Genomic DNA, 25,746 nt, shown 5'->3' with positions numbered 1-25,746 from the left:
TATGCTTCCTGTTGGAAAACAAATTTGATTCCGTCTTTAGATGATTGGCATCTCAAACTTTGGGAATATGCGTCAATGGCCAAAATAACTGCATATATTAAAAATAAATCTGAGGATTTTTCCTTTCAAACATGGGAATCATTTATTCAATATAATATATCGCAGGGTTTGGTACATCATCTGAGATTTAGCTTTTCGTTGTAGAGGAAATTAATGCAGATAGTAAGAATATCATTTTTGTTATCTTTCAGTTCTGCAGTCAATAATTTGTAGAGTAAGGGAGGAGAGACATGTTGGCTGAAGGAATTCCGATCGACGTATATAGACTGTATTGAGAATCTTTGTACTTGCTGGGTTTGATTATCTTGTCTCTTTTCTCCACCCCCACCCCCCCGTCTCTTATTTTTTTTCTGTTTCTTATGTTTCTCTGCTTATATCTTTGTTAAAACAATAAATGTCTTAAAAAAAGGAAAGGAAAGGAAAAGGAAAACTTCCGAGAGGTACCCGGCTGTCCAATGCTGGAAACTGGATTAGATGGAGAGGGATTAGATCTCATAAGAATGGGTGTATCATTCAAATATTGATCAAATATTGCACCTATTCTGTGACCTATTCTGATCACTATTATTATTGTCCCTTTGTCATTTCAGAAGCCCTGGTTGCAATCTGAGATAGGGTCTAGTACCAGGTAGAGTTGATCAAGATGAATCTGCTTAACTCCTCCTGTCCTCCATGTTAAGACTCATATATGTGATAAACTTTCAGTGCTATTTCCTCATGTCCAACCACCCTGCCTCTCATTTTGCTTTGCTTAACATCCAGCCTGATGAAGAATTCTAGATAATTACTACACATACTACACCGACACCTATACCTACTACTACTACCACTTCCACTACCACCACCACTACTACTTTAATTGATTGACTGATTGATTGATTAAGCGCCGTCAGGTCAGCGTCGACTCCTAGCAACCACATAGATTCTCTCCAGGATGATCTGTCTTCAACTTGGCCTTTTAAGGTCTCTCAATGGTGCATTCATTGCTGTTGTAATCAAGTCCCTCCACCTTGCTGCTGGTCGTCCTCTTCTTCTCTTTCCTTCAACTGGAGGCTGGTAACCTCCAGACTGGATTACTGCAATGCACTGTATGTGGTGCTGCCCTTATATGTAGTCTGGAAACTGCAGTTGGTCCAGAATGTGGCTGCCAGGTTGGTCTCTGGGTCATCTTGGAGAGACCATATTACTCCCATACTGAAAGAGCTACACTGGCTGCTGATGTGTTTCTGGGCAAAATACAAGGTGCTGGTTATTACCTATAAAGCCCTAAATGGTTTGGGCCCAGAGTATTTAAGAGAACATCTTCTTTGTCATTAACCCCACTGACCACTGATCTCATCAGGAGAGGTCTGTCTGCAGTTGCCACCAGTTCATTTGGTGGCTACTCAGGGACGGGCCTTCTCTGTTGCTGGCCTGAAGCTTTTGAATGTGCTCCCTGCTGAAATAAGAACCTCCCCATCTCTGATGGCTTTTTAAAAGTCTTTAAAGACACATCTGTTCACCCAGGCTTTTAATTAAATATTTTAAATAGTTTTAATACTGTTTTGAAGTATTATTTGTTGTCATGTTTTAACTTTTTTGTTGTTCTTTTGTTCTTTTTCTGTTTTTCCTATGTTATAAACCACCCAGAGACATAGGTTTTGGGCGGTATAAAAATATGTTAAATAAATTAAATAAATAAATAGACTTTCCCCAGCATTGTGGACTTCTCGAGGGAGCTGAATTTTCGCATAATGTGTCTGAAGTATGATAGTTTGAGCCTGGTCATTTGTGCCTCGAGTGAAAATTCTGGATTGATTTGTCTTATGATCCATTTGTTTGTTTTGCTGGCTGTCCATGGTATCCTCAAAAGTCTTCTCCAGGACCAAAGTTCAATACTTTTTCTCTCTTGCTTCTTCAAAGTCCAGCTTTCGCATCCATAGAGTGTCACAGGAAAAAACATTGTCTGAACAATTCTAATCTTTGTAGGTATAGACACGACAAGGCGTCTAAATATCCTTTCCAAGGCCTTCATTGCAACCCTACCAAGTGCTTGTCTGCGGCATATTTCTTGATGGCTGGATCCTTTACTGTTGATGGTCAATCCTAAAAGGCAGAAGCTATCCACCACTATAATCTCTGCATTGTCTATTCTGAGGCTGGTTGCTGTACCCATTGTCATTAGTTTAGTCTTCTTACTGTGAATATTTATATACCACTTTTTCAAGAAATGTTCTCAATGCGGTTTACAGAACAGAAGTAAGTTAGTTAATAATAAAATAAAATAAAATAAAAAATAAGGTTGCCTGTCCCTAAAGGACCCACAGTCTAAAAAAATTCAAAAGCTTACTTGAGATTTTGTGTCTTTTTGGTTGGTCCTCATAAAGATATTACTTGATTGTAGCAAATAACAATTTTTTTTTAAAAAAAATCTAACTTACATACAGTGGAATTATAACTAACGCAACAACATTTATTGCATTGTATTTTGAAGGAATGCAAAAGGAATACAATAGGAAAAGGACTGGCTGTCACTGTGCCGCAATGGCAGAGTACACAGGTTAGGCTGCTCTGAGAGGTGTGATTGACACGGTGTACGATGGGGAAGTTGTGTGGCTGCTGCCGACGCCATGGCTACTATCATGGAGCTGCAGTCCTCACCTCACTCACTTTATCGTGGGGACAGGAATGGTAAGATGTTACGAAAGATAAAACTCTTCAGTGAGTACTATGTGGGATCCACAACTGGAACTTGCTTAATTGTACTTGCTAACTGGAACTTGCTAATTGGAACTTGCTAATTGTAGAAGAGCCCTTCGGCAGCAGAGCCCTTAAAGAGATTGGGTGTAGAACCAACCCTGGTCATTTCCATGCATTGCATATCGTTCATCTGATGGTGTAGGCTGAATTCTTCCATAAACACGAAAGCGAATCACATAGAGCAACCATGCATCCCCATTCATTTTAGTGGAAGGATCACTAAATCCTGCATCCCCATTCATTTAGTGGAAGCAGAGGTGTATCTAGGGAAAATAGCACCTAGGGCAAGCACTGAAATTGCGCCCCCTATCTAAACATCTGACACCCATCTTTCAGATAACTTTACCATAATATCAGCTGAAAAATACAAGTCAAGCTTGTTAATCTTTTAATATTTCAAAAACTATTTAGCAGTCGACGTAGCCAGACCAAAAAATGCTGGAAAACTACAAATTTCTGTATGCTGGGGCTCATGAAATACTCAAATACTATGTGGACGTGTACTTGGATAACTAAACAGAAGTGCCTGTCTAATTCTCTACTATGCATTGTAGCATCACTATTACAAAGCTTTAAAAATAAATGGAGAATGTGACTTTTCCCAGATACTCTGAAAATAATTAAAGGATATGCAGAGTAAACTGTGTCACTGCTTGGAATATATTCTAGTATTTCAGAAAGACAGTTAAAATGAGAGAAAGAGAGCAAGAAACTCCCAGTGGGCCTTAATACTAAGGATTTCATACTGATTAAAAGACAAACTCACCATTAATAGCCATATTATTAAGACATCACATTTAACTCACTTATCACAAGAAGCAAAGTAAGAGCAAATGAGTACAATCCTAGCTCATAAACTTCAGCTCAGTATTCACAAGCCCTGATTCTCTGTACATAGTGCCAAACTGAATATGTATACAGTGACTTATATTATATTAAATGTTTTTTTTAAAAAAAAAATTACCTGTAGCCCCTTCGGGGGGGCTTCCTAAAGGCCATGGGGGTGTCTTCAAAGGTTCCCCCTCCCCCTGCTGGCCTCTAGGGCCTCACAGGGACCATTTGAGCATGTGCAGTGGCCATTTTTAAAAATATTTTTTTAAAGGCTGCTGAAAACAAAATGGCCACTGTGCATGCTCAAATGGCCTCTGCGAGGCCTGGCATGGCCTAGGGCCTCACAGAGGCCATTTCAGCATGCACGGTGGCCATTTTGTTTTTGGCAGCCATTTAAAATAATAATAATTTGAAAAAATGGCACCCCCCCCTTCAAGTGGCACCCAGGGCATATGCCCTTCCATGCGCCACCCTAGATATACCCCTGAGTGGAAGGATATGCAGGGCAATGCATGTGTAGATAAAGCTCAGCTCTCTCCAGCAAAAGGAATGGTGGGTTGGGTGGGGAGCCAGCTCAAGTGGAAGAGCTTCACATGTGCATCTGGATGAACATGTGCAGGGATCTGGTGAGCACTCATATTCATGCTGTCGTTGGCTTTTCTCTTTTACCTGAATGCGGACTTCATGTGCCTTTGGTGGGGCCACTTCTATTTCCACGATGCTAAATGGTTTCTTAGGCTCCCAGATAATGGCTGCTTTGCATTTAATAACCTGTGGAAATAAGAGAAGAGCTAATCAAACAGAGCTAATCAAACAGAGCTATTTATGAAACTAGACAAAGCTGCTGTTACAGGACCTTCAACCATTGTGGCTGGGGATGATGGGAGTTGTAGTCCAAGAACTTCTGGGGACCCGAGTTTAAGAACCTCTGGATTCGGGTAAGAGATAGTGATGGGTTTGACTTCATGGCTGAGGAAGGATTTGAACCCAGGTCTCTCCAGTCCACAGCCTTTGGCCAGTTTGACTGGGAATTGTAAAAGTTTGAGAACCTTTGCCCTTACCTATCCAACAACCTTGTTGTCTGTATGAAATGAAAAATCCCCAAGTCAGCCATCTTGAGGTGGTTGGAGGAAACACAGGAAACAAATGTGATAAATAAAGGAACCTCTATTGATTCTGCTTTCAAGAAAACTCCATGCACAATCTAACTGGTATGCTAAGCAACGGGTTTGGTTTTCGCCTTCCCCCTGATATGCTTGTTTGGATAGGGGGTGCGTGTTGAGGCTAGTGATTGTCAGACTGTGTCTACACCTCCTGCTGTTGTGAGATCAGTACGGCAGTCTGGGGCCAACAGACAGCATGAGCTCTTCTACTCAGTACTGCAGAAAGAAATGGTGTCAGATAGTTAAAGGCAATGTGGGTGGGGAAGTGGGGGAGAAGGCAGAGCAGTCTTCCTCTCCATCCCATCTCCCTTCTCATGTTTTCCTCAATCATGGAGCCTGGTTGTGCGATTGCAGCAGTGATGGCACCCGTAAGCCCTCGTCTAGAACAGCCAATAAATTGTGGCTAGGGTTGATGGAAATGATGGAAATTGTAGCTCAACAACAGTTGAGAGCCAAGATTGCCCTCATCTAGATCCTCAAACTTCGCACGATTACTTTTAAACGATTACGCATAACATTAAAAGGAATATGAAAGTAACAAACCCACACATCGTTTCATGATAAGGCCAAACACAAATATATTGCATAGCTTCAAAGAAGAGGGGAAAGGCTTCTAATTAATGGTTGCACAATATCTAGAATTTCTTGTCTACGAGTTGTTTTTTTAATTACATTTCAAGACATTTGACATGCTTATTCTCCTGTATGCCTGGGTTGGCATTGCTATAAGTAAAGCTAGGCATTGGCATGCCCTTCTCGTGCAGTTCTCTTGAGCAGGCATTTCTTATTAGTCATTTTTTTCCAGTGTTAAGCAACCCTGACTTGAACTATAGTCAACAAATTGCTCAATAAACACCATTGTTCCTTCTTTACCATTCAACTACGAGTGCCCTAACCACATTATTTTATGGTTTTGAGCTTGTGCATAATTTATAATATTGTGGATTACCAATATCATTGTTTTCAAAAAGGTCTGGAGATGGGTCTGTAGCTCAGAGGCAGAGCATCTCCCAGGTTCAATCCCAGGCATCTCCAGGTAGGGCTGGGGAAAACTCCTGCTTGAAATCTTGCAGAGTCACTGCCAGTCAGTGGACTGGTTCACAAAATTGTTTGAATCTAGGTTTAATGGGGCTGCCAACATTAGTGTGGTTGTATGAACCCATGCTGAGGTGGTTTATTGCCTGAGATGCATCTGAGATTCCTGCCTTGGTGTGGGTTCACACAACCATGCTAATATTGGTATTCCATAGCCCTGTTCAGGCATTCAGAGCCTCCAGTTTTGACTTCATGGATGAGCCTGATGAAAGTGATGAACAATTCTCAGTCAGAAAGAAAAAGGAGAGAGGGAAAGGAGAAGGAGAAAATGGAATTGTTTCTGGAATAAAGTTTAGGTTGAACAAACATAAGATTGCTTTGTTTTTATAAGGGAAGCTGCTATAAAACACCAGATAAGATAAGAGCATATTTAAAAAACGCTCTTTCCAATAAAAAGCTTCCTTAAAGTTTTTTGTTTTTTTTAAATCTGGCACAGCAGGGGGAAAGCTTCTCTCCCAGCCCACTCTCTCTGAGTGTTAAGTTTCTGCTAGTATCGTGTTTTCCTTTTTATGGAAGACAGCATTAATAAATGTGATTCCACACACCTGTAGTCTGAAGTAGTACAGTCTTTTCTACCACATCAGGACTCTTCCGCCTCATTCCCACAATATTTTGGCTCCATGCAATAGATCAGGGCATAGAAGACATTGGCCGCATTCATACATAACAATGGACCCGAGCTTCCGCTCCCCATCACACCCCTCTCTCCTGTCCAAATTCAGATGTAACCATGACAGCAGTGTCTCTGCCATCAGGGACACTGCAGAGGGGAGGTGGAACTGCTGTGTGGGCTTCGTTCTTGCATAGAGGACAGCCCACATAGCCTATCACAGCCAGAGAGAGGAGGAGCTTCCTCCCTCAACTCAGGTTGCAGGGAATGCAGCCTGCAGTTCTACATTCAGATGTACTGCTGGCTGCAGTTAATCTCAAGTTAGAGCAACAAAATTCACTACAACCCAAGGGTTCAAATTGGAGGTTAGAGAGCGAAAGCTTGGATCACTCTCTGTGCAGAACCAGGGTTTCACCGGGGTGTCCGGCATTCAAACCTACAGGTTTGGCAACCTCTGACCCCTTCGACTCTGGTTTTGCGTTACCTGCAAATGCAGTCATTCCTAATGGAAGCCTAGCTCCTTCATTGTTAAAAGGAGAATCACCTTTAAAGAAGAGGAGACTTTTAAATCTGTAAACAAAAGCCAGGAGTCAAAGTGTTTCTTGAAGCAAAGCCAGGAGACCTGTTTTTCTTTTTTCTTTTCTTTTCTTTTTTCATTTAAAATTTTATTGATTTTAACAATATCTTAACATTGACATCACATTAACAAATATTGACTTCCTGCTCACACCTCCTCATGAATCACCAACTATATAATTAACCCTTGCTATAATAATAATTCAAAACATATATCTTAAACCTTACAAACTCGATTTTGATCTACCCAACCTGCTAATATTACTAAATTTCAAACCTAAATTTCAAACTAAATTTCAAATATTGTAAAATCAATATTAGGAAAATAGTTTTTTAAGTATAATAAGAATGGTTTCCAATCTTCTTTAAAGTATTCCAAATTTTGGTCTCTTATCAGTACTGTAAGTTTTGCCATCTCCGCATATTCCAAAATTTTTATCAGCCAATCTTCTTTTGAGGGCAGCTCGTTACTCTTCCATTTCTGCACATATATTATTCTGGCCGCCGTAGTAGCATACATAAAAAATGTTAAGTTGGTTGTAGAAAACACTCCTTGCGTTATTCCCAGCAGGAAGGATTCTGGCTTCTTAGGAAATGTCATTTTGAACATCATGTCCCAAAAGGCCTTAGCCTTCCTACAAGACCACCACAAATGAAAAAAAAATTCCTTCAGAGTGTCCACATTTCCAATATTTGTTTGAAACGTTTTTATACATCAATGCCAGTTTTTTAGGTGTCAAATACCACCTAGGAGACTTGTGTTTCTTGAGCAAAATACCACACCCTATCCCACATACTTAATGTCTTTTGGAACACTGGCAGTGATCTGGCATCAAGTTGACTACCGAGAAGAAAACAGAAGTAAAATTCTTGAAAGGCAATTCTTTGAACCTGATTGGAATACAATTAGTCATTTTCCCCCCCTCGGTGCCATGCATGTCTAGGATGAATAAGCAATGTTAAAAGAAATTGTCTACTTACTTTCCCTGCAGTGCTCATGGTGCTGGAATGTGTACTTTCACCTCCGTATGGTTTCACCGCTGCTGTTTGTCTTCCTCAGTGTAGAAAGATTCTCCTTGAAAGCTGTTGGACAAATATGACCTGCCTTTCAACAAACATAACATTTCCCCAGTCCCACCCTAAGGAACTTTAGCCACTCCTCTACTGCCACTTTGTTCCCTTCTGCTGTTTCATAAGACGTTTATTATGGCTATGGTACTGTGTGTTTTAGATAGCACCAAAGGAGGAACTCCAGCCTTGTACAACAGGGAACCTGGGAGAGGTAGTAAAGTCCAAGATTTGTCATAAGAAGTTGAGGGAAAGCCAGCAAATTCAGGACTCTTCACAAGACTGCTTACTGGGTAGGACAAGCGTCCTACTCAGTTTCAGGAGCTGGACTCCCAATTTACGGTTGTGTGTGAGTTAGAAGCTAGGTTGGAAGAGGGGGAAGTGATTGTGTGAGAGGTGGGCTCAGGCTCTGACAGCATTGTCCTACCCAGCATATTACCAAGGTAGGAAGAAACAGCGTAGGATCCTTCACCCGCCTCCCATACGATCACCTTCCCTCCTCTGACCTAGTACAGCTCCTGGAGCTGGGTACTAGGATGCTTGTCATAAGAACAGCCCTTCCAAATACTAAAGAATGACTAAAGGAAACAGCTTTTCCTCCAGTAAGGGAAAAGACACATTGAGGCTGTTCTCATGTGCAGACGAGGGAGATCCAGCCTGGGTTAGGCTGTGCGTGAGAACTGCGGGGATCAGGCCTGAGCCTGGCAGGCCAGCACCACCTAGCCTGGCTTTTAAGCCCAGCTGTTGCCTCAGGTTAGGGGAGCAAGCACTCACTTAACCTGGGCTACTTGCTTGTGTGTTTGCTGGAGCTATGCTGAGTAGAGATGTGCAGGGGCTGGTTTGAAGGTGGGGAAACATGGGGGTGGGGTGCATCCTCCTCGTCCTTAAAGGTGTCCCCGCCCCCGCCTTCAAACTGATTCAAACGCGGGGTTCCAAACCTGTTTGGTGTTCTAGGAATAGAACACCAAACAGGTTCATGCACATCCCTGTTTAGCCCCAGTGGAACAGAGACGGGCTGTCTCTAGAGCGCCTGTCTCTTGGGGGAATCCTTGAATGCATCGCACATATTGCATGATGGATTGTGGGATTCCTGGAGGCCGGGACATGTCCCTGCCTCTGTTTACCAACGCTGCCGGGAGCAGCACAGAGACTCACCCATGCTACTCATCGCAGCACTAGTCATGTGGGTGCATGGTTTGCATGCTGCCCAGGCTCTGAGGGGTTGCCTGGGGAAAGGTAGGTTAAACCCTGCCTTCCCTCCCACCCATCTGACTATGCCCTTGTGGCCATGTGGATTGCCCCATTGAATGTTTAGTTGATAGTTATCTGCTTGGAAAGGGTCATGCATTAGAATTCCTTGAAATCTAAATGTGAATGTCCAGATTTTAGATGGGTTTAGATGTGCCCCTGTCTACAGAAGCCGTAAACAAATAACTAAGGTATAGCCAAAAAAAAAAATGGCCTCTGGCCATTCAATCTTTGTGCTACACAGGCCTTTTCTTCTTTTTTCATGGAAACTGGACCCTGTCCGCATTTTCATTTTTCATAAACAAAGTCTGACATCCTAACAAAGTGCCAGGGCATCAGTATTGCATTCCAGTTAAGGTTCCAGAATAAGGAAAAATGATCTTGCCTTCCTTCCACACTTGCATGCACCCCTGGAAAATAGCTCCCTGAGATTAAGGGACATTTTTTGGGGTGGTGCAAACAGCTGCAGAAGCAAGGGGAGATCATTTTCCTTTCATCTGGATCCTCCTTTTGAAAAGCAACACTGCTGCACCGGAACTTCAGGTCAGAACCTCAGCCGTTTCCTGCCCTCATGGATGTGGAAATCCACTTAGAAGCACGGTGACAGTAATAAATGAGCCTTCTCAGTGATGTGTGCCTTTCTTAAAACCAAGAAGCTTTTTATGTGGGAGAATATTCCAAAAGATGACGCCGACATACCTTCCAGAATATTGTATCCCCGCTTTACTGTGTCATTGTGCATAATGTATAGATCAGCTGTAGATCAGATAAAACTGTTTGCAACCTAATTAACAGAAACCTTCTCATGACTGCTCCAGACATTCTCTCTATGTGTGAAAGGAGAGCAAGTGACTGATCACACTGACTGACTCCACCCCGATGTTTGTGCATTGAAGCGAAGGGATCAGCTTTCTACATGCATAGATTTGTCTTCATGTAGATACAGTTAGGAATGAAGGGTCTATTTCACATAGGAATGCATATGAAGCTGCCTTACACTGAGTCAGACTATTGGTCCGTCCAGCTCAGTATTGTCTGCACTGACTGGCAGCAGCTCTCCAAAGATTCTCTTTCCCAGCCCTACCTGGAAATGCCAAGGACTAAAAAAGGGAGCTTATGCATGCAAAGCAGAGGCTCTACCACTGAGTTATGGCCCCGTCCCCCATACAGTGCACCACTGTATGCATGTAGGAAACTGTTGTAAAGATATGAAATACTGTGAAATTTTCCTGATACACAAATGTGTTCTATGCAGTATGGGGCGGGGGGGGGGCAGGGATACAAACTGCTATACATGATTCACATTCTTTCTATAAGACTATCGTTCCATGCAGCACATCAGAAAATACATCAAGTCATTTCAAAGTTGTGCATACATAGGAAATAATATCCTGTTTTGACCTTCCAGAAATTATAAGTAGCAATCCAGAATTCTGCTACCATCCTTTACCAACTTTCTGCTTCACGTCGGATATTACAGAGAAAGAAAAATAGTAAATTAATCAATCTCATACTTTGAAAAAAAACAACCCCAAATCATAGAACAAATCAATCCAGAATTTTCACTTGAGTCACAAATAGCCAGGCTCAAACTATCATACTTTGGACACATTATGCAAAGGCCCAGATCCCTTGAGAAGTCCATAATGCTGGGAAAAGTTGAAGGAAAGAGAAGAGGATGACCAGCAGCAAGGTGGATGGACTCGATCACGACAGCAATGAATGCACCACTGAGAGACCTTAAAGGCCAAGTTGAAGACAGATCATCCTGGAGAGAATCTATCTATGTGGTCACTAAGAGTCGACACTGACTTGACAGCACTTAATCAATCAATCAATCAATCAATCAAAAAGCCATAATAAAAATTAGAAATGATGACACATGAAAAGAGAAAATAAGGCCACAATTAGCAAGTGACTAAATCTGAGGGCCCCTCTGAGCTAAAGGTCCACACCAAAAAAGGTCCACACCACACCAAATGGCCTTCCTGCCCCGCCCCCACTCACCACCGACTGGCCCAGTGGTAATGTTCCCACTTCAGTATCCTCCTTCCTCAAGTTCTACATTTCTGTCAAAATAAAATATAACTATATGAAACATACCTGTTTTGAAAATGGGCTTTCCCCCTTTTGAATTTGTTTTTTCAGAAACCCAGGTTATTGGTTACCTTTTCTTATCATGTCAGCCAATGCACTTGAGAATTTACCTAGTGAGTAATCAAGATGATTGCTCAATCAGTCTTTATTATGGCCATAGACCAGCATAAAGTATAAGGGCGATTACATGTTAAAAGTGAGAGTAGATAAAAAGTGATTACATATGGCATGTGCTTAAGGTACATAATAATACTAAAAATAGTAGAAAGTATACCAGAAGCATGAGGCCATAAAAACATGAAAAGTAATAAAAGTCATATAAGTACATAAAAGGCATAAGGGGGGGGGCATTAAAATGGATGTAAAGAGATTAAAAGACATGAGAAGACAGAAATACATAAAAACCTAAGTTATAAAACTGGATAACGGCTAGAATATAAGGTTATAAGGAGCAGTAAGAGAGAGAGAGGAGTGTAAGTCTTTCTATGTAGTATAGAGCCCACCTTGAGTCACCAAGGGTCAGACCAAGGCTGTTAAGACTCACTGCCTACTATCCACCAACGAATGCTGGTTGCTGCCGCACAGAACCTGGAAATGCTATATGTGATAGGCTTAAAGTCAGAAAGCAGCAAGGAGCTGTAGAATTGGCTCAAACGTCCCGTATGCTTGCATAGCAATGGAAGAATGAGAGAGACGTGAATGTCTTTATAGAACAAACAGTGGAGGACATGCTCAGTAGTTTTGATCTGCCCTGAGCCACAGGGCATAGTCGCTCTGCAAATGGAGTCCTTCTATAACGGCCTTCTAGCACAGATGAAGGGAGGCCATGACAGCTAACTAGAGTGAATGCCCTTCTGTGCTTTGGAATCTCCAGTTGGGTGAGGTATGCTGCTGGGGAGGAAGAATATCTATCACTAGTATGAACATTTGGGACCCTGCTGAGATTGATTTGGTGCTCAATGTCTATAGTGTGCTGCTTGATGGTGGCTTTAGCCTGGTAAACAACCCATACTAAACAAGGTCAAGGGGGAAAGGCCCAGCTTAGCTATTTTTGTCTCGATTGTCCGAATCTAGCTAGATTGTAATCATCGCATAGGGTTAGGGGGGCCAGACCAACTGGGCTAAAGGATAGTCTGAGTCAGTAGCAGAGGATGGCCATCCACATCCTAGCCTCCAGCTTGATCAGGTGCAGAGTGGCATTGGAGACACATTTTGTTACTTGGAGTGCTGCCCTCTTCGCAAAATTGGGGAAGGGGCCCAGTTGGGCACCATAGAGTTGCTGAGGTAGTGGCTTGGCTGCGAACAGTTCAAGAGCCACAGGTACGTAATAGCCTCCTTTTGTCTGCAGGAATTTGAGAATGGCAGAGGAGCTTCTCTGAGCATTTAGAGCCACATGTTCCCCATGAGCTTTCCTAGTGCCACCAGAATGAAAGACTACCCCCAAGTATTTGAAGCATGAAACTTGCTCAATTTTATGCCCCTCAATCCGCCAAAGGTGGATCTTGGGCCTCCTAGTGAAAGCCATGATTTTAGTTTTGTAATAACTGATTTTCAGGCAGTCCTCCCTGCAGTACAGCATAAGGGCCCTCAGTGCTCTTCTAAGGTCAATGGGGGTCCTTGAGAGGATAGCTACATCATTTCCATGCAACAGGATGGCAATGTATCTCCCAGTGAGCTTTTGGAGGGTGGAAATCTGGATTGCTGATGTGGCACACCATAGAGTTAATGTAAAAGTTGAAGAGGAGTGGAGCCAAAATGCATCTTTGCTTGACGCTCTTGTGACAGCTCTTGTGAGGTGGCCTTGGGGGCTATATCTCACCTTAAGTGATTTATCTACTGTACATGCAGGGTGTGAAAAAGATATAGCACCTGGCGCCAGTCAATGGAGGAAGATTCGAACTTCTCCCATAGTTTGACACCTGAGATGGAATCAAATGCTGCTTAAGATCAATGAAGGTGGCATAACAAGAGGTCACACTGCAGGAGGAGTATTTCCCGATGAGGTGCTATAGAACTAGGCACTGATCGTTAGTGGAGTGCCCTTCCCTGAAGCCTGCTTGTTCCTCAACAAGAAGATTTTCCTGTTCCAGCCAATCCCTAAGTTTCCCATATAGGTGTCTCACATAAAGTTTACTAATAGTATTGAGCAAACTAATGGGTCTGTAATTGGTGGGGCCATCCTTCCTGCTCTTTTTAAATATGAGGACAATGATCGCTACCCCCCAGTCCTTGGAAATTTGGCCATTCGCATCAACATGGGTGAAAAGTGATGCCAGAATAGGGGCCTACCAGTCCAGATTATTTTTAACAGGCTCCAGCAGAATAAGGTCATCCCCTGTATTCTTCCTCAGTCTTAATTGGGTGACTAGACTGTGGTTCTCCGAAGCTGACACTGGAGCCCATGCTGGGGTATCCTCTATGGTGCAGGTGAGGCTTCCGCAACCAGCAGCAGCAGGGTCTTTATATAGGTCATGAAAGTATTTATCCCAGATCTCTGGGTGAATGTGACAATCCAAGTGGTTCAGACCATAGCTGGGAGAGTGCTTTGTAAGACGCCAAAACATAGCAGAATCTTTGGATCTAACTGCCTGAATTAGGCCCATCCAGGCATCTTTCATTGCATCTCTTTTCTTAGAGTCCAGCAGGAGTTTGTACTGTCTTTTCTGCTGAAGGAGATTCTGTGCAGCCAACAGTCCAGAACTAGATTTATAGACTTGATAGGTGGTGGCAAGGGCCTTTTTGGCATCCTTGTCAAACCACTGCTTGGAGGCCTGCTGGTGCTGTACATGTGGTTCACAGTTCTTACGAGAGAGGAGCTGCTGTAGTTCCTTGACTAGAGCATTGTAGGACTCCAAGGGCACACCAGCAGGGTTATTAGTAGGGATGATTAAATGCGCTCAGGTGGTCAGAGGCAAGTAGCTCACTTAGCACTTGATCCAACTGTGGGCACCATTTAACACGGCAATATGCTCCTCTCAGCAAGGATATGGGGGGATTATAACAATTCTCTCTGTGGGGCTAGTGAATGAAGGGCTTTAAAAGGAGCCAAAGATCAAATTTGGGGGTGACCTCAAATCTCTCCACCAGAGGGAGCAGGTTCCCTAAGGTGATAAAGTAGTTGATCAGGCTCATTCTGGAGCTGGCCAGATAGGTGAACTCGGTGGGATGGTCATTTTCAAGTGAGCCATACAAAATGAAGAAGTTAAGTCTGGTAGTCATTAGACTCAGGCAGAGACCCACATAATTTGACCTCTGGTCCTTTGAAAGGTGAATAAGAGAGAGCCCATCTACCTCAGGATTGGGTGGATAGGCCCTCTGTTGAGTGTATAAGGTATGTTCATCAGGACCTAGCCTAGCAACTGAAATCACCACCCATCACCATCTATGCATTAGGAATGGAAAGGAGGCTGTCTGCTGTGTCGTTTTCAAGTTCAGCCTACATTTATCAGACCTGTAGCATCCTCTGTTGTGGAGGGAAATAAATATTAATTATCAACATTTCACAGCAGCTAAATTTAATCAATACTGCCAAAAGCATATTGCTTGAGCAGTGGAAGTAGTTTCGGCCTGTCCGAGGTACGGCTCCAACTTCATATGAGTGAAATCCATTGAGTAATAACTCCTCAGTTGTCCAGGATTACTGAAATCAGAATAATATTATGGCAGGTGAGATAGTCTCTGAAGGAGGGGTCTGTGACAGAGGAACCCCACCTAGCAACATTCCATGTTAAGAAGGTGACTTTACACTGGTCTACTGGGTGTCATTTTGTAGAGCTAGAGGTTGTGTGAGGGGATCCTGCGATGTCAAAGGATCCAGACAGGCTTGGTGGGATAAGCATAAGTCATAAAGGGAGAAAGCAGGTGGAATGCTTACAAGTTCCTGGGCACCCAACTCTGTGGATGCTGATCCTCCCTGGTATGAAATCTCTGTGGAGTGGATCAGAGGTTCCTGTGACTCAGTCAAGCCATCTGGAGAGATTAATGCAGCAAAGAGGCATCAGAGAGGGGTCACTATCAAGGAGAGTTCCTGGACCCATGCCTTGTGTGTCAGTGACCTCTGGGGTTACAGAGAGGGCCTGGATCAGTGGGGGCAATGCGGGGACCCCTACCTCTGTCAACTGGTCTACTTGCAGGCAAGTATGTACCTGTTTTTGCTTCTGAGGCAATGACTGCCCCGAAGGAATCTCATCTTCTGAAGGATCATGGCTCAAGTTGGGAGGCAAATGGAACTGGGGGAGCGACAGACTCTCTGGGACATCCAGGATAGGTTGTGGAGATGATGTGGGGGACATGGAGTCTTTCCCCTGAGGTGGCCGTTTCATACAGGCTGGCTGAGACTAGCAGCAGAGTGACCTTGTCAAAATGTGGTTTCCTAGCAAATAGCATTCCAGGGTGAAGGTCTTGCAAGGCAGCGGTCTCTGGCAGAGGTCCCTAACATGCTTCATGACTCAGGAGGCTTGCAGGTGTGAGAGAAGGTTCTTGGAGGCTGTTGGGAGACGTGAGCACCTTTTCCCCTAGGTTGGGTTCCACGTGGGCACCTGCCTGGGGGTCTGCAGATGCATAACCAAGGGGGGCAGGCAGGGCACGTGCCCTAGGCTCAGCTGAAGGAGGGGTGCAAAGTGCCTGCCATGACCCACCCCCTCACCACATTTTTTTTTTAAAAAAAATTTTAAAAAAATTTAGTCCAGGCAGCGGTCCCCTCCCCCTCCCCCCTTCGATGCAGGTGTGCTGTGAAACTCACAAGTCGCAAGATCTGTCCAGGTGATGCAGGCACTCTCCCATGATGGCTGGATGACGAGGAGTAGCACAGCGTGCTGCCCTCGTGTAGTGTGTGCTGCTGCCACTGGCTGCTATGCATGGCCTGGCTGCTGACGCGAGGAGGGATGGGAGCGATTTTTACCCATTCTGATTCTGCCTGTGTTATTGTTGATGCCAAAGTAAGTGTGCTGCAGCCGCACTGAGCAGTCATTTCAACAAAGAAATGTTTGTGTGTATTGTGTCCTTCATATCGTGTGTCTGGGCAGTGGACTGGTGGGGCATGGGGTCGGGCGGGAAGGAACACAACCAGGATGGAAACAGAGAGAGAGAGAGAGAAATCTGCTGGAGGGAGAGTGGAGGTGTGTGTAGGCTAGGCTAGGAGGATTGTGGTGGTGTGGTGGAGACCTTAGTTTTGACGGCGGCGGGCCGCGGAGGTGGCAGGGGGAGGGAGCCTGCGAGCTGTGAAAAGTAGCCGGCCTGGCTGCTTCCACAGTGTCTGTTCCCTCAGCTGCTCAGAGCATTGCTCACAACTCCAGCCCCCCCCCCAAAAAATCTTCTCCTTGCCACCACCGAGCGCAGCCCTGCTGCAGAGCTTTTCCCTTTCCCTGCAGCTCTTTCTGTGTGCCTATAGTGAACTACCATTTTAAAAACCCCACCTTGAGTGGACAAGCAAGGCAAGGGAGGGAGTCACAGAGAGACACGGAGAATCGGGGCGCTCAGCTCAAGGAGCCTTCCCCTTCGCTCATGAGCAGACACCTAACAAACGCACCGCGTTGCTGTTTGTAACCGGCAATTTCATTAGCAAAGGGAGGGAGGGGGGAAGTTTCTTTTAAAACCCTCTCCTGCTCGCAGTTTCCCGGTCACGTGCCTTCTCCTCCCCCCCCCCCCCGGTGGCTGGGCTTATTCATCTACGAACAGAGATCAGCTTTTTTACCATCTGAAATCTTCCTCCCCATCCCCTGCCACCTTCCTTCTCTGGCATTTGCAGCACTCTTTTAGCAAGGAGGAATGAAATCTACAAATTCCTTTAAACAATCTTGCTTTGGCGGGGGCGGGGGGACTCCCAGGGGCTGTTCTCTGAGGCAGTATCTGAAAGCAGCTTTGCTTGCTTCTAACTCCTATTTCTTTCACCCTTACTCCCACTTCATTAACATGTTCTGCCATTTAATGCAGGGGAGGAGGAGGTTTTTCCTCCCATTCTCGAATTGCGCTCTGCTCCCTTCCCTTGTTCTCCAATTAGCATAGGGAGCCTTGCAGGAGCAGGACCCAAGCCGCTCGCAGTAAGGCGGGAATTGAAGAGGCACATTGGAGAGCTGTGAAAGAAAGACAGGCAGGATCCAGGTTTCTCTTCTAGCGAAGAGAAGGGGCTTCTGGGCTTCTACTCTGTCTCTGCATGAAGGGGAAAGTGCCAAGGTTCTGGCTTGCTTGTGCCGTTTGGAAGAAATTTGAATTCTCCTGCCTTTTGCAAAACAGCTTTCCATTTTCAAACAGAGCGAGTCCTAAGGGCTCTTTGCACGTGTTAACAGATACTCATTCAAGCTCTCTGCCCCCACTCTACTTTAAGGTTAGTTGCAGGAATACTAACCCTTCAGGCTGCTTTGAGCTTCTAAATATAAAGGGGGAGAGGTATCAATCTCCACTGAGAATAAAAAGCTAAAGTCTAAGTGGCTGGGGGTATTATTGATTAAAGTATGGTGGCTTATGAACTAGAGCACTTGAGTGCAGCATGCAACAAACATCCAGTGCCCTACATATTCTGACAGACCACCATCCTGTTAGATTTTGGAAAGTGCATCTTTCCAAAGGACTCTCAGATTGCAGTCAAATTCAGTCTATAGCTCACAGCCTGAACTTCATAATGTTGTAGAATCATATTGTAGAATCAGCAATAATAATTAAAAAAAGCAAAACCATTCTTTAAATGCAGTTATAGTATTATTTCCACAAATGGATGCTTAGTAGTCTGCTTTTGTATGCCATATCTGACATCTTTCATAATAAATGTCAGATATGGGATACAAAAGCAGACTACTAAGCATCCATTTGTAGACATAATACTATAACTGCATTTAAAGAACAGTTTTGCTTTTTAAAAATTATTATTGCTGATTCTACAATATGATTAATAGGAAAAGAGAACATGGAGACAAGATTAATTTGGGGCAAAACAGCTTTGAAATATTAAAACACATGCAGCTTGCAATGACTCCTAACTAAATACCATTAAGTCAGTTCAGTGGGACTTGCTCCTAGGTAACAGTGCACACGTTGCAGCCTTAGTTTTTTGGTGTGTTTTTTTTAACAGAATAGCCCATCGTAAGGAAATACTGGGCATGTTTTAAAAAATCTAATTAAAATAGCTTGGATGAAGACAGACCAAGTCTTAAACAGCTGGTTTCTTCTTAATGCTAATTTTAACTCTTTAGAAGATGAGTGGGGATTGTTTAAGACTACAATCCTATGCACACACATGTATTTTTTGTATTTTTGTAATTTTATATTTTTGTATTTTTGAGCTAATATTATGGTAAAAGACAAGTTTACCGAAAGATGTGTGTCAGATGTTTGGACGGGGGGGGGGGCACGGAGGGGCGCAATTTCAGTGCTTGCCCTAGGCTCCATTTTCCCTAGTTACGCCTCTGGCCCGAGTCTGCATTGTGAAAGGAAGATTTTGTGATATCTGTGATGTCAGGCGTCTGTAAGGCTAACCCACAGGTCCAGCAGGCCAGTCAATCCACCTGATGGTGGGCTTGTTGGGGGTGGGCCCTGCATCATCTGTTTCACTACCACTTTCAGAACTCGAACGAATGTCTGACAAATGCACTGACAATTGTGGTGGTACTCACAATGCACTAAATTGGTGGTAGCTTGCTTGGCTTTGCCACAGCTAGGAGATTTATTGTCCTTGGGGCTAATTGGCTTAATGGTAGGGCTACTAATCTCTCGACCAGAGAGAAGGTCTCTAATTACAGGGTCTGCAAAAATACAAATACATTTTGTTTGTTTGTTTGTTTTTATTACATTTGTACACTGCCCCAAACTTGCGTCTCTGGGGGGTTAACATAGTATAAAACAAGTTAAAATATATACAAAAACTTAAAACAATTTAACAATTTTAAAATCAGCCACAAATTAAAACCTTACAATTTTTAAAGAACAGAAAAGGCGTGGGTGAAGAGGTGGGTTTTCAAATGCTTCTTAAAAATTGTCAAAGATGAGGAGGATCGCATCTCAGCAGGGAGCACATTCCACAGTCTCGGGGCAGCAACTGAGAAAGCCCGCCCCCATGTGGCCACCAGCTGAGCTGGTGGCAACTGGAGACGGACCTCTCCGGACAACCTCAATGGGCGGTGGGGATCATAATGAAGAAGACGTTCTCTTCGATACCCAGGGCCTAAGCCATTTAGGGCTTTATAAGTTATGACTAGCACTTTGTATTTTGCCCGGAAACCTATTGGCAGCCAGTGTAATTCTATCAACAAAGGAGCGATGTGGTCCCTCTGAGATGACCCAGAGACCAACCTGGCTGCCGCGTTCTGTACCAACTGAAGCTTCCGGACTATGTACAAAGGCAGCCCCACACAGAGCGCATTGCAGAAGTCAAGTCTGGAGGTTACCAACATATGTACCACTGTTTTGAGGTCGTTCATCTCAAGAAACAGACGCAGCTGGTGTATCAGCCGGAGCTGATAAAAAGCACCCCTGGCCACCGCCTCAACCTGAGAAACCAAAGAGAGGTGTGGATCCAGAAGTGCTCCCAGACTGTGAACCTGTTCCTTTTGGAGAAGTGTGACCCCATCCAGAACAGGTAGATCAAAATCATCTCTGGAGTTCTGACCCTGCACAGTAAGTACCTCCGTCTTATCTGGATTCAGTTTCAGTTTATTCTCCCTCATCCATTTGTAGCCATAAAAAAGCAAGTGACCTGGCTGGTGTGTCAGTTTTGTCACCAGTACTGCATTTTGAAAGGTTAGAAATAGTCTTTTGAAATGTGGATGAGCAGGCAGAAAGAAGTACATGATTAAGCCAATGTTTTCTGGTTGTGCGTTTGAGAGGTAGGACAGAGAGTGAGTAATCTCCTTGTGGTTTGTCCATCTATGACAAGCACTATGAGCAGAGGCGTAACTAGGGAAAACGGCGCCCGGGGAAAGCACTGAAATTGCGCCCCCCCCCCGCCGCCGCCACCCCGCCACCCCCGGAAATATGGAAATGTGTCACAGCCATAGTCGAATGTGGGTTGTGGGCTGCATCCGTGCAAGTATACTGGGACAGGAAAAGGAAACATGAGGCTACAAGGCTCTTAAAATATATATTTCTAAAGAAATGTCTTGCATACCAACATCCTAAGTTTGCAGTCCTCATGGCCAGAAAATAAATGCTTTTAAACATAGTAATAGGTTTTGTGTCCCAAAATGGAAAAGACAAGACAGGTATTCTAGTCTTTTCCATCATAGATATTCTAGTCTATTCAAGATTTATGCTTATATTATAATAGAGACTTAAATTATAATAGACATATATTCTAGTCTATCATAGATATTCTATGTTTATTAATTCCATAATAATGTCTATTTGTAGCACACTTTACGTTGGTTGTATTCCTTGGAAAATCAATGGCCACATTCAGCCACCAATAAGAGCCCCTGGTGGTGCAGTGGTAAAACTGCTGCCCTGTAACCAGAAGGTTACAAGTTCGATCCTGACCAGGGGCTCAAGGTTGACTCAGCCTTCCATCCTTCCGAGGTCGGTAAAATGAGTACCCAGAATGTTGGGGGCAATATGCTAAATCATTGTAAACCGCTTAGAGAGCTTCTAGCTATAGAGCGGTATATAAATGTAAGTGCTATTGCTATTGCTATTATTTGAGCCATGATCTCCTCCTCTTCCTGCTTCCCTCTCATACACAGTCTTAATAAATAAGCTCCTGGTTTAATTAAATCACCGTTTGCCTATACACCTGAACAGCAAAACTGAGGTTTGGGCCCTTCATATACCAGAATTGCAAACCGCACTGTGTGATCCTAGTTTGGAGGACTTACTCAGCAGTTTATTGGATGTAAGCTGTGAATGTGAATGCATCCAATTGGATTGAACATAAGGGCAAGTTATGGTTTGATTACGTAGGAAGCTGTCTACAGAGTCAGATATTGGTCCACCTAGCTCACTATTGCCCACACTGACTGGCAGCAGCTCTCCAAGGTTTCAGGCAGGAGTTTCTCCCAGCCCTACCTGGAGGTAGGGATTGAACCTGGGATCTTCTGCATGCAAAGAAGGCACTCACCCCCTGAGCTCTAGTCCCCATCCTCCATACCTAAAATAGGAAGTCAATTATGAGACGTAACTTTTGGGCGGTATAAAAATATGTAAAAATTAAAAAAAAATGACTAAGGCTGAGATAATGGGAGGAGGGGAAAGGAGGGACTCTTTTATTCTTCCATTTTATAGACTGGGAAATTGCACAACGGGAAAGCCGATAAAGCAGGCAGGTGAAATTATAGCTGGAAGCTTTTCAGCCCGCACGAGTTTGGAAACTCAGGTTCAGGTATTGTGTTGTCTGGCTCAGCAATCTGTCAGCAGCTTTCAGCAACAGCCCTCCTCACAGATCTCCTCCCACAAAGCCACTTTCTCTAAGAAAAAAAAATCAGGAAAACTTGCAAAACAGATCTACCTTTGAAACGGAGCACATTATCTGTAATGGATATATTAGGATCCTACCCAGGAAAAGTGGGTAGGTTTATACAGTGCTACTAACTCATGTGCTCCAATTTATGAACCTTGATGTCATTTTATAGCGTATCCAAGGCTTTCTGCAAGATTTTAAAGGATCTACACCACCTTCTTTCTCCCCCACAAAGCACTAAAACCCACATTACATGCAAGTTTTAATTAAAATAAGTTGAACAAACTATTTTGCAAGCAACTTCCTTTCAAAAGACCTTAGAATATTGCTAATAAGGTATCTGATCTTTGACTGTAAAATGACTACTACTGTTGCTAATAAGTGCCTTCTGGCAGATCAATGAATTGATTTTCGTTGACTGTTTTCACAGTTTGGCCGGCTTTTAAGTGTGTTCTTATTGTTCTACCAGGTTTACGAAGTTAAAATTGAGCTTAATTTTATGACTGGGCAGCCACTCCGAGAACCCTGAAAAGTATATTTGTATACTTACAGCGGCAAACCGGAGCTGCTGACCTCCCCATCTCAAGGCTGCAACCTGAGCATGTTTACTCGGGAGTAAATCCCCCAGCTGAGCAGGAGGAGCGCCTTCTAAGGGGCCAGGCCGAGCAGGGCTGCAGCGGCGTCGGCGTCACGCCCCCTCCTCTGCAAAGCCGAAGCACCGCACTCAAGGAGAGCCTTGAGTGGGGAGTGTTTGTTTGTTTAGCTCTTGGGATAATAAGATAGTGTCTGCCCTCTTTCCCCCGCCCTCCTACAGGTGAAACTCGGAAAATTAGAATATCGTGCAAAAGTCCATTAATTTCAGTAATGCAAATTAAAAGGTGAAACTGATATATGAGACAGACGCATTACATGCAAAGCGAGATAAGTCAAGCCTTAATTTGTTATAATTGTGATGATCATGGCGTACAGCTCATGAAAACCCCAAATCCACAATCTCAGAAAATTAGAATATTACATGGAACCAAGAAGACAAGGATTGAAGAATAAAACAATATCGGACCTCTGAAAAGTATACAGTGTACTGTGCTTGATTGGCCAGCAAACTCGCCTGACCTGACCCCATAGAGAATCTATGGGGCATTGCCAAGAGAAGGATGAGCGAGACATGAGACCAAACAATGCAGAAGAGCTGAAGGCCGCTAATGAAGCATCCTGGTCTTCCATAACACCTCATCAGTGCCACAGGCTGATAGCATCCATGCCACGCCGCATTGAGGCAGTAATTGCTGCAAAAGGGGCCCAAACCAAGTACTGAATACATATGCATGCTTATACTTTTCAGAGGTCCGATATTGTTCTATTCTTCAATCCTTGTCTTCTTGGTTCCATGTAATATTCTAATTTTCTGGGATTGTGGAATTGGGGTTTTCATGAGCTGTACGCCATGATCATCACAATTATAACAAATTAAGGCTTGACTTATCTCGCTTTGCATGTAATGCGTCTGTCTCATATATCAGTTTCACCTTTTAATTTGCATTACTGAAATTAATGGACTTTTGCACGATATTCTAATTTTCCGAGTTTCACCTGTATTTTGATGTTTTTCTGTCTCTTTTGCACTGCACTTGACTTCTATGAAGCCACTGAAGAGTCAGCAACTGTTTTGAAAAGGCATATTATCTCATTTACCTCGGAGGCATTTCAGAGAGAAGGTGGAGGAGAGAGAGAAGGGCTCCTAGTCTGGTTTTGCCTCCCAATGAGGCACCCTTTTGCAAGCAACAAGCTGCACTTCCTAGAGTCCCGCCCAAGCATCCCAACCCGGCAGCTTTGTTCGCTGCGGGTGGTGGTGGTATGGTGGAGAATCCTCCAAGCTTCAACTGCGCGCAGTTCACTTTGGTTGCCGAGCAGCCGTTCCTCAAAGCAAATCCTCTCCAACCCCTGCCGGGGCAGACCTGCAAATAACTACAGAAAGGAGCCCAAAGGGAGAGGAAGGTGGCTGGCGGGGGGAGCTCAGAGAGAGAGAGAGAGAGAGATTGGAGAGCAACCTGCAGCGGCAGCAGAACAGCCCAGGAAAACAAGGTGCCAGAAAGGGCTCCCCATGTTGGAGCTCCTGGGCAAAAAGCATGGAACTCGGAGCCGAAGCTTTGTAGCGTCCAGATGTAGCGGCGGCGGCAGCTTGAATGGCTCTCCAACAATGGGGTGTGGTGGTGCTGCTGCTGCAGCCGCCGCTGCCGCCGCCTCCTCCTCTGCTGCTGCTGCCGGCGGGAGCTGGAGCTCACTAGTGCTCTCATGTTTCGCTCCCTCTTTTCTTCTTCTTTTTAAGCAGCGTGTGTGGAGGTGCTGCCACTGCGTGCCCCTTCACGTCACCGAAAGAGGGACCAGTGGGGAGAGCGCGTGCGAGGGAAGGCGGCGGAAGAAAGGCACGAGTGCCAAGGAGGTGGAGAGAGTTTGTGCGAGGGCGCAGCAGCCTGGAGTGAATGTGGAGGATGGAAGGGGCGTGGTGGGAAGTGGGAGCCGCTGCGAATGAAGAAGGGGAGTTGTGGAAGGAGTTCGAGGGGCTTTATAGAGCAAAGTAATGCCGCTCGTTCGCCTCGCCGCCCCAGCCCCAGGAAGCGGATGAGATGAGCAATGGGGGGGTGCGCTGCGACCGGGGGAGGGGGGAGGGGGACCTCTGCACCAAAATAATAATAATAATAATAATAATAATAATAATAATAATAATAAATTTTCACCAAAGGCAGGGGATCAGCGGGGGCACTTTTTGGCACCCCCCACGTGACCAAACGAGGTGGCGCCCGGGGCACGTTCTCCCCTGCCCCTCCCTATCGTTACGCCCCTGACTATGAGGAATTTCAAGGACACTCTGATTGTTTTGAAGTACTCACCGAAAGTTTGTTTGGCTATTAATTCCCAAGAGACCTGGTGACATCTTACGTGAAGAAGTGGAGACAGATGTGAAGGAAGGGGCTGGTAGGGGGTTAGTGATGACACGCTCTGATGAGTTTTTAACCCCTTGGTGGTCCTGGGCTATAAATTGATCAAAAGCCTGCCTCAGACTATCTAATTTTTCAGTAACAATGTTTTTCAGTATCGAAATCAAAGGAAGAAGACACTACAAGAGGAAAGTTCAAGAAATATTATTACACTTACTTATTTACAGGAGAATGATAATTTAATTTACCAGCCAGTTGGCCTAGCCCCTTTGATTTTACAAGATGCCCATCGATCTAGATGGTCTCAGAATATTGAGGCTAAAATAGCTACACTTGGCCTCTCTGCTACAATCCTGGCCACTGTGGGCTATGATCATGCGAAGTCGCTGATTAGACAGCGAGTTTTAGATTCTGAGCGGCAAAATGATCTTAGTAAGGTGTCTAACTTTTACATAGCAGAGGAACGTAGGTATATAGTTTCTGCAATGAGTTATTTTATTAGGCTAGAAATCCCGAGGTACAGAAAAGCTTTTACTTTAGCTCGCTGCCACAGTTTACCTTCAGCTGTACTTGAAGGTCACTATAAAGGAGTTCCATTTTCAGAGAGGCTTTGCCCCTGTGGGTTGGACCAGGTTGAAACCACTGAATATGTTTTACTATTTTGCTTGTTTTATAAGGATATTCGTGAACTTTTTATTACACCTTTATTATGTAAATTTCCAGGTCGACAGGATCAATATTATTGCTCTATGTTGCTCTCCGATTCAGAGTCTGCTGTTACATCTAGAGTTGCTAGATATTGTGCTGCTGCCATTAATACTCGTCGGCGGATGATTAATAAGGGAATTTTACTGTTTTAATTTAATTTATATTATCTATTTTATTGTTAATGATACATGTACCTTAACTAATTTTTAAATTCTTATTTGTTGATCTCTGGTTCTG

The 25,746-nt window shown here is 44.1% G+C and overlaps 1 protein-coding gene across 1 annotated transcript in view; it reads right to left on the bottom strand.

Moving 5' to 3' along the window:
- LOC128325700 (alcohol dehydrogenase 1B-like) overlaps window positions 1–8,179 on the bottom strand; it is a 29,936-nt gene extending 21,757 nt beyond the window's left edge. The window contains exons 1-2 of the mRNA XM_053251363.1: window positions 8,056–8,179; window positions 4,300–4,401 (exon numbers count right to left, since the gene is read on the bottom strand). Of these exons, the coding sequence (XP_053107338.1) occupies window positions 4,300–4,401; window positions 8,056–8,073 (120 nt within the window). The 5' untranslated portion in view covers window positions 8,074–8,179. The remainder of the gene's footprint in view (window positions 1–4,299; window positions 4,402–8,055) is intronic.
- Window positions 8,180–25,746: the final 17,567 nt, after the last annotated feature.

The sequence above is a fragment of the Hemicordylus capensis genome, chromosome 5 (genome assembly GCF_027244095.1).
Source record: "Hemicordylus capensis ecotype Gifberg chromosome 5, rHemCap1.1.pri, whole genome shotgun sequence".
NCBI lineage: Eukaryota > Metazoa > Chordata > Lepidosauria > Squamata > Cordylidae > Hemicordylus > Hemicordylus capensis.
Note: the sequence above shows the minus strand (reverse complement) of the source record. Positions and strands in the feature narration are given on the sequence as shown.